This window comes from Anopheles nili, chromosome 3, assembly GCF_943737925.1.
Source record: "Anopheles nili chromosome 3, idAnoNiliSN_F5_01, whole genome shotgun sequence".
NCBI lineage: Eukaryota > Metazoa > Arthropoda > Insecta > Diptera > Culicidae > Anopheles > Anopheles nili.
In genome coordinates, this window is record NC_071292.1 from 68,600,534 (window position 1) to 68,615,229 (window position 14,696).

Genomic DNA, 14,696 nt, shown 5'->3' on the forward strand with positions numbered 1-14,696 from the left:
GCTAAGTAATTCCTCCTGGCGCGGGGCGTGATAGTGTATTCCGTTTCCAAATGTGTATAAACAAAGAAAAAGAGGGAGTTTTGAGGATTTTTTTTTATCGCACTGTTCTCCCTCAAACAACGATCGTGCTCACGTTTTTCGCGGTTTTGGGACGCTGCTCAGCTACTAACAGGGCGAAATGAACTTCTCGCACGCCGGTTACACACAGGTGGTCGAGTTTCGCATCCAGTGTCGATCGGATCGTGGAGCACTCGAGTCGAGTCGACGTTTTGACTGTTCTTTCATCTTCAGACGATGAAGCCGTACCGTAGTGTCCGTAAGGAAGCGATCGTTAGATGTCAGTTGTTGGTGCTTTGGGTTCTGATGCTTGTCAGTGGAGGGACTGGAATCGGCGATGATTGTTCCGTTGCTGATCGGATCGACCTAACGAATGGTATTATGGATCGCAGTGGTTCGATAAGGTATGCCGGGAACGTCTATTCGCCCGAAAACTACACCTCCAACGTAGATTCTAGCCAGGTGTACAGCTGTGTGTGCGCGAAACGCAAATGTGTGTACGTGTGTTGTTACTTCATCGATCGGACGAACTGCGAGGAGTCATCGCTGCCACTGAACCAGACCGTTTTGCATCGAACCAGCAACGTAGTTCAAGAGATCGATCTACGAGAGAACAGCGATTACTGGTTGATCTATGCGACGCCACCGGCCTGGAACTACACCCCCGGCTATGCGTTGCAGATCTCTGGTTATGAAGGTGAACTGATCAACGTACGGATCGACGTCATGTTGGGGGGGATATTAAATGCGAGAGATCATTGTGTGATAGTAACCAATGTTTGCAGGATGGGAGTTTTGCGTACGGGACGAAGAATTACGCTAGTAGGACGTATTGCATCAATCCGGCTGAGGATTCTCCACCACATGTGTGGATTAAGGAAACGGACGAGTATTTCGAGGTGCATCGGTGGCATTCTTTGGGTGAGTGTTGAAGATCACATGAAGATCCTTATCACCTTTAATAATTGCTTTCACGCGTGTTGTCTCGCTCCGTTGTTACTCTTAAGGCATGCTAATCTCGATACCCTTCCTCGTGGCTACGTTGATCGTGTACGCGTTGATTCCTGAGCTTCGAAACATCCCCGGAAAATCTCTGATGTGCTACGTGTTCTCGTTGACTGGAAGCTACGTGACACTGGTGATGATTAAGCATAATCTTTTCGAAAATATACCCGATTGGTGCCGAGCGATCGGGTACGTTTGTTACCTCTCAATGATGTCCGGGTTCTTCTGGCTCAACTTGATGGCGTTCGACATCTACTGGACGTTTGGGGGTCATCGTCGGACGACGACTGATCAAGGGAAATTTTTGCTTTACTGCTGCTATGGGTTCGGTAGTCCGGTGGTTTTCTTAACGATTGCGCTTCTAGCTGACCATACGGCTGTGATAGAACAGAGTCTCCGGCCTGGATTTGGAGAGGGTCAGTGTTTGTTCAAGGGTACGTGAAATATCGTCCGAGACTTAATGCATTACAGACTTACGGTATCTTTGGTTTCGCTTTCTTTTTCAGCGGAACAACTCGTCTCGTTCCTGTATCTCTACCTACCGCTGGTACTGCTTATGAGTGCTAACATGTTCTTTTTCATTAGCACTGCGTTGAAGATCAACCTCATAGAGCGAACTACCGCCGCGGCTCTACAGGGCGAATCGGGACGTCACGGCAAATTCACAAACGAACGTAATCGGTTAGTAATACTCGGTCTCTATCGATTGAGTATTCTCCACTAAAGGTTTTTTTATTCGAACGACTTTTTCACTAGCTACGGTTTGTACGTGCGCTTGTTCGTCGTGATGGGCGTCACATGGACGTTTGAGTGCATCACCTGGATCGTGGACACGCAGAATTGGCTGGTATATGTGACGGACATTTGCAACTGCATTAGTGGTGTATTTATTTTCATTCTGTTCGTGGGAAAGCGCAAAGTTTGGTTACTACTGCAGCAGAGGTTAAGTAGCTTGAATCATTGGTATCACTGCGTCACCGTATGCTTTAGCGGGGTTTTTTTTTTCTATTCTTCTTTGCAGGATTAGCGGCAAGAAGATCAGAAGGCAAGGACAACCGATATTTTCAGTGACTGCAAGCAAATCGACTGCGCTGCCTTCAATGCCAAATCAGTCAAGTCAGGTCCGAATGGACTGTTCTAGTTTCTAATCGAGCTTCTGCTCCTGCTGGAAGTCGATGTGTTCAGTATCATGACATCAGTTTATTATTCTTCTTCTTCTTGAACAATAGCACTAAACGATTGTAATTATCGTTTTATTAAAACGTGGAATAAAATTATATTTTAGATTTATATTGCAACGTTTTATATTGGATTTAGATTTTTATATATATTGCATTGAAATTGCAGATAAAATTTTCGCTTTTATAGGCGTTGAAATAGCGCTAAGGATTATGAATTCTGCCAGCAAACTATGCTTTGAAATGGAAAGAAAATCTCGATGTATGGACGATAATAGCACCACCTAGCGGAGGAAACTCGCGTAAGTATTGAGCTCAACTTGCTTGCTTGCTTGCATGATAGCTTGCGTTCAAGCATTGGGATGATTGATGAAAATGGAAAACATCGGAAAAAATCATGAAAAATTTTCACATCAGAATTATAAGAATGATGATTTCATATAAAAGGAAGTTTTTGTTGTTTTCCACGGTACCGTCAGTATAAAACAAGCAAAAAGCGAGACGGATTTCTGGGTACAAATAATGACCAAATAGTTTTTAGTTTGCGCGACAATTTTCCCGTTCAAAAAACCAAACACATCTGATGGTTGGCTTCATGTAGCACAAAAAAAAGAATCCACCTAACCATCCGTTCTAGCCCAACCCGTTACATAAATCATCGTCACCAGGCGATGTAATTCCTCTTGTCACACAAATTACCGACATTACCCGGCGCGTCTGAAGGAGAGATTCCACACTCATAAAATCCCGCTTCCAGCCAGGTCGTAAAACTAGGCACACTAGCCCCGAGGCTGGAGGATGGGATAATTTGGAGGCTGCTGAGCAACCGGAACCGGAATGGCATAAATGAATGATTCCGAATGTGGTCGGGCGAATCTCATAAATGTTGTGTGAAAATGCGGCATAAATCATGCAGAAGAAAATAGCGTAAAGCGGCGAGCGAAAAACAAACAAAAAAGTCCACCTCAACGAGCAGAGTTTTTTCTTCGTAACGCTTCGCTTGACGACGATGTATTCCGCCTGATTAGATTACGGGCATTGTTGATTTTGGCTTCGGGAGCCTGCGGATCGGTAAGCGATACCGGCGGGGCTCGTTTTCCATCCATATTCATCAGCTGCGAGCGTCGAGCGGTTAGGTCCTGTGAACGGAAAACTATTCGTTTGAATTAGACTGATTAAGATTTTCTTCGCTCCAGATCCAGCCTCGGTTTGGCTGGATTACGGAGGAAAATGGCGTCGTCTCGAGTGTCTCATTTTTGCAGCGCACCGTCACGTCGATGGTCGTGCTTGGAGCCGCGAAAGGTAGAAGTCACCCATGTGGCTTATTAAATTCCATTACCGCGTGAAGCCGCGGAACGACACCACTGGTGGCTGTGTGCAGTTTCTATTGTGTCCTTTTTGCTGCTTATTTTTCGCGCCTTGCGCTATTCGCGATGAGATCCTGCCGCAAACTTCCAGCCGTCTTTAAAGCGCTCTGCAACGTCACGTGTTGGCTCGGAGCAGCGGTTTTCGAAAAGGGAAATGGCGTTTTCCCTTTGCTGGCGTGTGTGGTGAAAACTGTTTCCCAGTTCCGGTTGTTTCGCGTGCATCCAAAAACGCAAGGAAGGAAAAACCACTTACATACCGGGTTTTTATGTTACGACCAAATCTGGCCGGCATTGCAACTGTACTGCTTAATTTGTCGCGTACTGCATTAGACGACGTCGTGGCACAACGAGGCGAGAAGAATTTGGAATAATCCTTTGGCAGTGCCGTTCCTTTGGAAGCTGTCGGAACTCGAGTGTGAGATTACGTGGCCGGAGTTTCATGTTATCACCAACGACGTAGTGGTTTTGTTTCGTGGTTTTGTCGGGATGCTCAGCTATGTGACAGAGGAGTTTGCTTGTTTGCAATGGCATAATAGACTTGTTCCAGTGTTAGGAGGAGTGTGCTTTTTTCCGGTGAGTTCTGTTTCTGGGGAAAAATGATTCTATTTGCGTTCGTTTCGATAAATCGCTTTCTAATCTTGACCTTTAAGTGCTACAATAATTTCTACAATTCTTGTCTTAAATCAGATGTAGACGGTTTCTAACGATTATAAGTGTTAATGGTCTCATTAACATGAGGGAAGGGATCAAATTTTAGGAAAACTACTGCGTGAAATCCAAGGAAAAGTACCATAGGAAGAATTCGGCATGCGAAATTGTGAATGATTTCAGACGCTCTCGACGAAACATCGCACCGATACGAGAAATCAACCTTCAATTCTTGACGAGATCTCAGTTTCCCACCACACGCATTGGCATTGGCAATAATTTTCCACACTCGGTTGTGACGAAGGCTGGTCACTCTTATGCGCTCGGGGTCGATTTGAATATTGTCCACCGAAAGCAAAGCATCCGAAAAAAAAAACGTTAAAGAAACCCAAAGTATCACAACTCAACACCCCCGATTCGACGCGCTTGATTGCCTGTCTAGCCACCTGTGCGGCGCCCTTCTTGAGCTGCCGGAAGGCAGTGAGGCGTGAAGCCCGGTGGCAAATCCAATGATCACAATTAGTTTTTCATCGAACCGGCCAGCTCGCGTGGTTGGTATAAGAAAAGCGTCAACCGACCGTCCACGCCGTAGTTCATTCTGGTGCGGCTCGCGTGCGTACGTTCGGGCGTTCGAGTGAGTGAGATTTTTGTGTTAAAACCCAGAGACCCTTTTCGACGGTTGTGATGCAGTGGCGCGCGTTGAGAACGTTTGTGGTGTGGGGATGTTTGATGATCGCCCCTTCGAGGGCTGCCCCAGCCGCACGGCAAGTGCGCAGATCGGCAGATGAGCCCGCTTCGAGTTACTTCTTCTTTAGTCGATCGCCAGGACACGCGATCGAGTTCACAGGGACGCCTCTTGGCGAGCTGCCGAAGGTGTTACCATCACTGACGGAGATCAAGCACCACATTCCGACGCTGCTGGGTGAAGATCATGAGGACGACGATGAGCACGGAGCGGTGTATCGCGTGGAAGAACACGATCACGAGGACGATGACGATGGAGAGGAGCGTGAGGAGCACGGATCGGCGTATGATGTGGGTCACCACGCAAAAAAGGGCGTCACCTCGGACAAGGGATACGACGAGAAGCATTCCCATGAGCGAGGCCGCAAAGGTAGTTACGGAAAGGAGCATCATGAAAACCAGTACGCCAACGGAGCGGATAGGAGTCATTCACACCACGACGAAGGATCGCATCATCGCGATCATCATGCAGCGGCCCACCGCACGAAGGGTGGCAAACACCACGAGAAGAAACATCACAAGAAGGGCTCGAAAACGACAGGCTACCACAACGTGTTCCACAAGGACGAGTACAAGAAGGAGCACGTCTTCTACGACACGAGCGATCACAGCGGGCAATTCAAGAAGTACGGATCGGCGCACGAACATCATGGGCTTGAGACGGGCCAGCACGCATCCGGTGGCCACGAGAACCGAGCACATCGTGAAGGTGGCCACAAGAAGTCGGGCGGAAGCCAACATGGTGCGTACGACGAGCATCAGGACGCGTTCCGGCATCAGCATGGTCGGGAACGGCACAATAAGGATGGTTCGAGTTACGGCCACTCGGGGGCGGCTGAGCGCGGTTACCAGATTATTCACCCTTAGGCCGGTTACCGGGCGTGTCCACCTCGTCGACGAAATTGCATTTATGTAAAGAAAGCCCACACCCACCCCCGCACTGTGGGTGCATTTGCGTAATAAATTATGTTCACGCGCGGTGTGCCTACGCGCCGGGCGATTGCGTTCGTCTCGTTGGAAGGCCGTTGGCCCCCTAAAAACGCTGGCGGTCGTTTCGTTGAGTGCAGACGGTAATAAACAAGTTCAATATTTCACATTGGCGGAGAAATATTTCCTAATCATAATAATTCATGACTTATTGGCCGTGTGGCAGTGAGAGAATCAACGAGAGCGTGCGAGAAAGGGAGAGAGAGAGAGAGAGAAGGTTGCAGATTTGGCTGCGTCCGAAAGGCGGTGGTATATTTTCATTAGAAGATCTGTAAAGGGCGGAGAATCTTGGGCCAATCTCGTATGGAAACGATGTGCCAGGAGGGTTGTACAATTGAAAAGTCTCTTCTTGCAAAAAAGATACCCATGTTCGAGGAGAGAAGGGATGCATCTTGTAGTACGATTGGGGAAGTAGCTCGATGTATAATTACGTATGGTGATTGGAACACATTGTGGAAAGATGTTCCTTATTTGAAAGTATCGGTGAGGTTATTTTTCAACAAGAAAAAAATCTCTTCATAAACCAATTAGCTAAGGCTTAAGTTTAAACCCGAGCGACGCTTGGCTCAGCAGGAATTTTATTTATAATTAATTATCTTCGACGATAACTGGGGCTCTTGCTGCAAGGTTAGCGCAACCCGCACCATTAAATATGTCAAATTCCATTATCATAAGATATTACACCGCTAGACCGTGATTGCACCATGCATGCATTAAAACTCGCGCCTCACTCGTCGCCAAAATGCACTTGCACGGCAGGCATTCCTGAGGCTGTGGCCTCGATTCCGGTGCATGGCTTCCGGTCCGATTAGTGAGGTTAGGTGCAAGACCTTCACTTTGATCCGTTCGATCCCGTGGCCGGCGCTGTCAAACGGTCTAACTCGGACAGCTTCCTTCACCGGACACCGCGCTTCCATAATTAAACGCTCGATTTACGGCAGCTCAATTGACAAAATTATTAACGGCCAACCGGACGCTCCCGGAGAGGGCCACCGAGTGACCGCGGGACCGGTTTTCCCTGAAGGGTCGCAGGAGTTTAAATTAAAATTAAACATTCATCATCACACCGGGAGCGGAACCTGGAGCGGTCGTCCTGGATGGCGCGGAATTTTTGGCGCTCCTGGAGGGAGACACAGTCTCACCATAAACTCCGTCACCACGTTGGATAGGACACATCGGGATCGGTTTCATTCCCGACCGAAGTCAACTGTCCCTCGCTGACCTCTAGTGTACGGTTTGGGTTATCTTTCCCAGTTCCTGAAACTGGCAGAAGAATGTGGTGTCTCCTGGCATCGCTCTCTCTCTCTCGGTGAACCGGGAGGACACTTCAACCGGGAAGTTCCCGTGGGAATGCTTGAGGAAATGCGATTATAAATTCAGTGCTCCAGTGGCTGACCTCAGCCAAGCTTCCACCGTACTCAGCGTGTTGATGTCCCCCGTCGAAGGATAGCTGTGAAAGTGTAAAGCACCGGACAAAGGCTTAAAATCCTATCAAAACCATGTAATGGCTTTCCCGGCCGGAAATGAGTATTACCTTACGGATCACCCGGTCGGCCGTGTGTCGCAGGACGAAAGATAAACGACGACATAACCTTCAAATTTTCCGCATATGTCGATAGCAAAAGAAGGCGTGTACTGATGGAATTTGAGCGGGAGGCTAAAAATACTATCACCCGATTGAGTGGTACGAGCCGACTCGATGGTGGACCAGTTTTTGGCTCTAGCCCGATGCCTGCAACGTCCAAGAACTAAACGAGCTGTCAATTAAGGATAGAAACGTTTGCTGTTTTCCGTTCAATCCGAAGGTTGGCATTTGTCGGCATTCCTCTGTCGTTGAACCGGATGCAGGTGCAGTTGGTGAAATTAAATTTGGGAGCCGGTTCGAGCAAAAATCATGCCACGCCGTGACAAATTGGAAGCACATCGAAAGCGGAGAAATTAGAAAATATCACCCCCAAAACGACCCCGACCAAACGGTTCCGATCCTTACCGGTGTCGGTCTAAGTGATTTAGATTTTAGACCGCTCTCTTTCAATTATCGCAATTATGTTTATGCTTCCCCGGAGCGTACGTGTGCTGTGCCGCGTCGCCGTGTAGATGATATGACTGCAATTTTTTTCCTTCTGCTCTCGCTCTATTTTCGTCCTTGGCTCGACCGCCTTCTTAATTACATTGCTCCTGTGCGACACTCACATGGGGCTCGTGCTCTCGCATTGCAGGGGCTTTTATGATTTTTGGGTTAAGAGGGCAGACCAACCCGGAGGCAACTAGGGAGCAGTCGTTATCACTGGGCTCGGCCTAATGGGGCTTCTGCTTCCGTGCTCGGTTGTCGTAGGTTAGTGTAGCGACGTATGAGCAAAACAGACCGTCACCTGAGTCACTCGAGTCCGGTAGTTTAATTTTATTATCCCGGGAGCTGTGGTACTGCTGGCAAAGGTTCATTCGTGTGGGAGATATAATTGCGTTAAGATGTCTGATTGTTTGAATTGAGGCGAATCTAACCCCAAACAAACGGGTTATCTTAATGGATAGAAAATGTTGCTCCTAACCACAATCATCTGATGGTATAGGGTTTCACTTCTCAATTATCAAATTTCAAACCAAAATGGAACGGCACCTAATTTGTGGCTCAAAAAATAATTTGTTGAGGCTGAGGGACTTTTCCCAAAAAATGATAAAGCTATATTATAATAGACACTCATATTATCTACACTCTCGACTAAAGTACGACCTTCAATAATTTGCAGGTGCTTCGTCAGGGAACACGTTTTGAAGGAGCTTACATAAGGCAGAAATTAGTCGCTAAACAGTTCCACGAGACGTAGTTAGTATTGAGTCATCTTCTGGCGAACTTTAAATAAGGTAATGAAGGGCATTAAACATGTAAGCTATCTCACCAATATTTGACGGCAACGTTGTTATTTGTTCAACGAGAAGCTACATGGTACGTAGATTATAAAGATAAAGCCATCACTTTATGTGTGTTTTCCTGTTAATGTATAGCCTACTGATAACAGAAACGGAAATGCCTGTGCTTAAACACCGGAATATGTGTGGAGATGCGAAGATTGTTCCATCATGCTTCGGAAATGTTACGATTTCGTCCAGAAAAGGTCTATAGTGCGACACATGGTGCGTGCGTTGATCGCGCGGGCCAAAAACCGGTCTTTTCGGGGTTTTATTTTGACCATATTTTCTGACGCTCGTGGTTGTGTTGGTGGTTGGCACCTGCGTTGCATGCACCGCATGAACCGACCGATCGCGATCTCCATTGTGCGGAGATTATGCAGCAAAACAAAAATATGCTCCAATGAATGCGTCTGCCTTGGTGTACGTGTTCGATCCGGTCGACTGGCTTCTGCGCTGTGGATGGAGGAAAAACATTAGCACGTTCTGTAATTGTTTTTTGTTCGTTTGGAGGTGGTTTGAATGGTTCATTCGAATGTTTGAGTCAACGCGACACACAATGGGGCATGGCTCTCGTGAGATAACGTCGCAGTTGGCGTTGACTCATCGCGACCTCCCCAAAAACAGCTCCACCAGCCCAGGTCACACGCTTCCGTCAAAACGCACACAACCGTCAGAAGGTAACTCGTGCAGACGCATCGAAGCGTGCTTCGTTTTCTTTTCCAACGAGTGGGGGAACCGCGATCGAGTTTTTGGAGCTTGATCTCTGAACGCATGCACAGTGTCCATTGCGGTATCGTCGTGTTAAGATGGCTTCGTTTTTGGTGAAATCTTCGCTGCTGCTCGTTGGCGTCGCGATGGCCGTCACTTTGACCAGTGCCGCCATAGGTACACAGGGGTGTAGGGCCGTGGGGTGTTTGGTGAGCTATTTAACAGTGTTGTGTGTTTTCCGTACAGACGATGACCTTCGAGAGAACCTCAACCGGGGAAGCTTGGTACGCGTTGTCAGAAGCCCGCAGCAGCCTCATGGTTTCCCGAACTTCCCACCGTAAGTGACAGCATGAAAGTTCTACTTTCCCACCCGGTTATGCTCACTAATGCATGCGTTTTTTATTGTCTCCGGTGACTCTCGGGGATGTAGGCCACAGTTTCCTTTCGCCAATCCGGAAATCGTCTCGCAAGATACGCAGCGGGACAAGAACGGCTTCGCGCAGACGACGATCTACAAGTACCCGAATGGAATGGGTTCGTCATCCGTTTCGACCAGTTACTCGGTATGGTATCAAGAAATTAACGCCCGTGCGGTGACGCGCGTGGTTTTGAGTTTTGTCGCTTTATTGTGACGCACGCCGTTTTCTGTTTTAGGGTTCGTCTACGCGACCTTACGCCACCTGGAGCATGGTGGGTGTGGTAGCGTTGTTGCTGTTGAAGCTGCTTCAGTGATGTACCACGGAACAAATTCACACAATTTCGGTTTATCGAAATGAGTAGATTTTAAGATCATTTTATCAACGTTTTAATTCTCCCTGCGTTGAAGCGATGGATTGATTACACGCCACTGCAGTAGAGTAAATTGTATCGAGGATAGGAGCAAATCTAAACAATTTTTGAGGCTGGTATCACACTGGAAATCTGCGAATAAATAATTTATTTAAAATAACTGAACCGTTACGGCTAAGAATCGTTTAGAGAGAAATATCGTTGAGAATGATCATTCGATTAAAACCTAGGCATGGTTTGGAAGTAAATCGTCATTGCAACATGATTGCCCAGAGATGCTCCTAAACGTAAGGAAAATCTTGTGAAATTTGCTCAAAAAAAAAAAACGCAGATTGTCGATAAAAAACAATTTTCCTCGGGAAAACACCGGAAACTTTTCCTTCTCACTCACCAAACCTTGCTCTGCTGCGCCAGGAACGTGCTTCGGCTTCTTCTCGTGTGTAAGAAGCAACAGTTTGTGGCTGGCGGAAAACTCACATTAAACCCCATCAACCCGTCGTGATGGGTTTCGTCCTTATAAGAAAAGTTGTGCACCCTTCGGTGTAAGCGCTTCACCCGGATGCAGCGCCAGCTGAAGGTGTGGCCGCTTTTCCGGATCACGGCAAGCTTCAAAGACACCAAAGATTAAGAAGGGCGTGATTCTGGTGAGAGGACGCTGAGATCGCAGCGTGACGCATGTCTGGGGATCCTGGAAATAGGATACTGGTTCGGTGAGGACGATGCAAGTAACGTACCTTCGAACTAGTGGGAGAACAAAAACATTCCGACCGGAAATTTATGACGCAATTTGAATATCAGGAAACAAAGTATTTATGGCTCGACCGTCGGGGAGTGGTTCAGAGGTAAGGTCGGCCACGGGGAGCACACAAAAGGGAGTATAGATGCTGCAGCTAGATGGGGAGTTCTTCCACTGAGTGTACCGTTCAATGCAAACAATCGATATTATTTCGGTGGAGTTCCAAGTTCTGGGGAGTAAGTTTTGCAATTAATATGACAAAAATCGTAAATTACTACCAGTGCTCTTCCCGCTTAATAAACTGCCATTAGGAAGCCGTGGAGTTTTCCTTTACACTGGGTACTAGGAATGGTCATAAAAGGATGCAGGAGTTTTGTTGCACCGCTTTTGCTGCAGCCACAATAGCTGCCGCTTCGCTTGTCCGGGAATTATTGCTCCAACAGATCACGATGAAATTCCGTGGCACACACTCTCACGTACCCATTGTACCGAACATCCCGCAGGACATTCTGCACACCAGTAGCGTGCGAAATTGATTTCCATTGCAATTGTTTATGACAAGTGCAAGCTCGAAGGACGCCCTTATCGAAAGTGACAGGCATTATAATGCAATTTTCTGCCATATTTACTTGGCTCGGCGGCACGACGCTCTCCCTCTATCTATCGGGCAGAAGGATTCCCCGAGACACCGTCCGTCGGGTAAACCGGTGAAGAAATCAATTCTCATATTCGTTTGTCATCCCACAGGGCTCCGTTCTACTTCCGTTCCGGCGTTCCCACGTGAAAGGATTGTAACGAAAACCCACTAATGCGAGATAGTTCGCTTGAACTCTCCGCGGCTGCGATGGCACGATGAAAACGTGCGATACAAGCCAGAACTGGGTGGGGAATTGTCGCCCCCAGGGATGACGTGGTGTGCTGGGGAAAATGGATGCAATTACGGTGTCACCGCGACCCCGACGGACACCACCAAGGGAATGCGAACCGGGTGATGGCATGGCTCAACGGAAGGGTGACTATTCGCTCCACTTAAACACACACACGTGCGCGGGTGTCGGCCTGTGGGTGGAGATTTTCGTGGGTGAGGTGGTATATGGATGGGAATGGCCATTGCGGCATTGGAATTGTGACTAAGAGACGCAATTCGAAACGCGATAGGTGTTATCGCTCGGGTACGGTGAATGCCCAACAAAAGCTGCACCATGACGATTGCACGGAAAATTGGAGACAATTGTCGATATCAGCATTAACAAACGGAGCTTCGGTTATTTTGGTCACAATACAATAAGAAATAGATAGCAATTGATGCAAAGTTTCCCGTCAAAAGAAGCCAAAGAATCTATGAATACGAGCAGTTTGTGGGACCTTTACCTTTTAGAGACATCCTTTACTGCTATCAAGTTAGCCTTTAAAGTACAGTAACCATAGAAACATAGACAAGTCGAAGCAAAATGAGTTGATTTTTGAATATATTGTACTAAAGCTTTAGCTAACATAAAGTCGAAACAGTCTCCAACAAAACGTTAGGTCTCATTCATTCGCACCCTACTGTAGGATTCTGTACCCATGCTCCCCCATAAGAATGAGTTGCACATTTCCAGTACAGGCGACCTAAATCGAGTGGGAATTAGCTACATTCTTGCTTACTTGCGAATGTAGCGACTCGCCGGAGCTCGTTGCACTGCACTGCATCCTGGTGGATTGACCGTTGTTTGGGTCTGGTTTTGATGTCGCCGATGATTTAGCGACCCATAAATATGGGCCCACAAATCGGTGGCCAATTCGCGTGGTAGTTGAGGGATCCGGAACCGAACGTACAGGACCGTATACGTGCGACGGATCCGCAACAGGAGTGCTTGTGCCGTGTTCGACACTTGAACGGATGCTTGAAGAACACAATGTCAGCTGTCGTTGGAGAGGAAACGCCACTACCGTTGGCATTTGGGTGAGACTGGGTTGAGACTTCCTTAAAGGGTCGTGTTTCCTTTTTTTCTCTCTTTCTGCTGCATAAATTACGCCTGAAGGATTGTTGGAAAAATGCAAGCCAACAACGCTCGAACGACCATCTTCGTCCTCGCAACAGACAGGACTCGCTGGACGATCGCCGCTGGGTGGCGTAATTTATAGGCTCGAAAATAACGCTAAATTATGCCAATTCCTTGCGTGCCCGGTGGCAACATATTGTTGCGATGTCATGGAGAGTTTTCTTTCCGGTCAATCGTACCGGTCCAGCCGATGTATGTAGTCCCAGAGCGGGACCCATGCGCGAGCCGGATAATGTACCGGGTTTCCTGGCTGACCATCCGCACCTGGCCTCTGCCTTTGGTGCTCCCGAGGACACGCCTGAAAGTCACGGGAAGCGTACTTTTTGTGCACCTCACCTCGAGGAATAATAATTAAAGACGGGAAGGAGTCCATCAGGAGGGGTTCCGCATTTGAATTCTAGTCTTTCTGACCCCCTCCGGGCGTTTGCACGGCTCATCGTGAAAGGGTGCAATGGATGAGTTGTTTCCCGAGCACCGTGGAAAGGGCAAGATCTAGCATCGGAGGCCGTATAAATTAGCTCGCGAGCCGAAAGAGTTGCCGGAACGGGAAAAGGATTGCTGCGAAAAGTCTTGGCGGAGCCGGAAATGGTGCCGGCTACAAATCACGGCCCTCACGGCGTGGCACGGCGGGAATCGACAAATCTTGCGCAATCGTTGGAATGCCCGTTCGTCCGTGGAACGACCAACCGGTTCGCAGTACGTGAGAATGTTAAGCAGCTTTTGCTATGCGATTTCCTGGCCCGACTCGACCCAATGTTAAACGGGTTCTGGTTAGTAATTGAGGCAGAGTAGTAAATTAGACGCCAATGAATTACAGGACGAAACATGGACGCTAGTTGAAGCTGCTAATAATGGCTTTTTATGTAAGGAGTATAAGCATTAAGCCTATAAATGGAAAACATAAAAGTACTTGTGATTGTTTGCGGAAACAAACAGCCAGACTGTTTCGAAATTGGTTACTTAAAACATCAGGATTCAGGAACATTAAGTATCCCAGGTTTTGAATTTGTATTTCAATTGAAACAAACAGCGAAACAGTATCATATCTTGAATGTTTAAATTCGTCTTTTAATAAAAAAAATGAACGCATTCAAACGTAACGGCCGTGTGAAAAACCGGAACATAATTACAGACATTCTTTTGGTAACATTCCGCCACGCGCCTAATCCTTCAACAAAAGCATATTCACCGTTCATCAGACCGTGATTTGTCTGCTCGACCGACTAAAGCATGCCTTCGTGCTTGTTTGATGGCACGCTCTGGACAATGGCGGGGCGCGTAATGGAAAACTCGCCTCCACCGGTAATGGCAGCGAATGACGCAGGACATTTACGCCCGTTCGGAAGAACACGAGGCTGGCGTGTGTGTGTGTGTGAGTATGTCTGGACTCCGATAGAAGCCACCCTAAATGTCACATCATCGGTAAGCCAGCCAGGGTGCGGCAGTGGAGCAAAGATTTTACGCCGCGGCCAGGACTTGTCAAATGCGGACAAATTGAAAGTGGATTAGTGGATGTGCGGTG

The 14,696-nt window shown here is 47.6% G+C and overlaps 3 protein-coding genes across 4 annotated transcripts; all 3 read left to right on the forward strand.

The window, feature by feature from the left end:
* The first annotated feature begins 294 nt into the window (after window positions 1–294).
* Window positions 295–2,210, forward strand: LOC128724916 (G-protein coupled receptor Mth2-like). The gene is given in 7 exon segments (XM_053818637.1): window positions 295–768; window positions 843–946; window positions 948–964; window positions 1,065–1,496; window positions 1,569–1,743; window positions 1,819–2,004; window positions 2,084–2,210. Coding segments are annotated over 7 exon segments (1,515 nt in total).
* A 2,774-nt stretch (window positions 2,211–4,984) lies between these two features.
* On the forward strand, window positions 4,985–5,866 carry LOC128724917 (histidine-rich glycoprotein-like). The gene has a single exon (XM_053818638.1). It carries the CDS (start codon window positions 4,985–4,987, stop codon window positions 5,864–5,866), a length of 882 nt encoding a protein of 293 aa, XP_053674613.1.
* Window positions 5,867–9,702: 3,836 nt separating this feature from the next.
* LOC128726772 (uncharacterized) lies at window positions 9,703–10,346 on the forward strand. Of its 2 annotated transcripts, none has more exons than XM_053820598.1 (4): window positions 9,703–9,777; window positions 9,853–9,941; window positions 10,035–10,167; window positions 10,259–10,346. In XM_053820598.1, exons 1-4 carry the CDS (start codon window positions 9,703–9,705, stop codon window positions 10,334–10,336), a joined length of 375 nt encoding a protein of 124 aa, XP_053676573.1. In that variant the 3' UTR covers window positions 10,337–10,346. The 2 variants fall into 2 exon arrangements, with proteins under 2 accessions (XP_053676573.1, XP_053676574.1); XM_053820599.1 differs by having other exon boundaries at window positions 9,741–9,781; window positions 9,851–9,941.
* The last annotated feature ends 4,350 nt before the right edge of the window (window positions 10,347–14,696 follow it).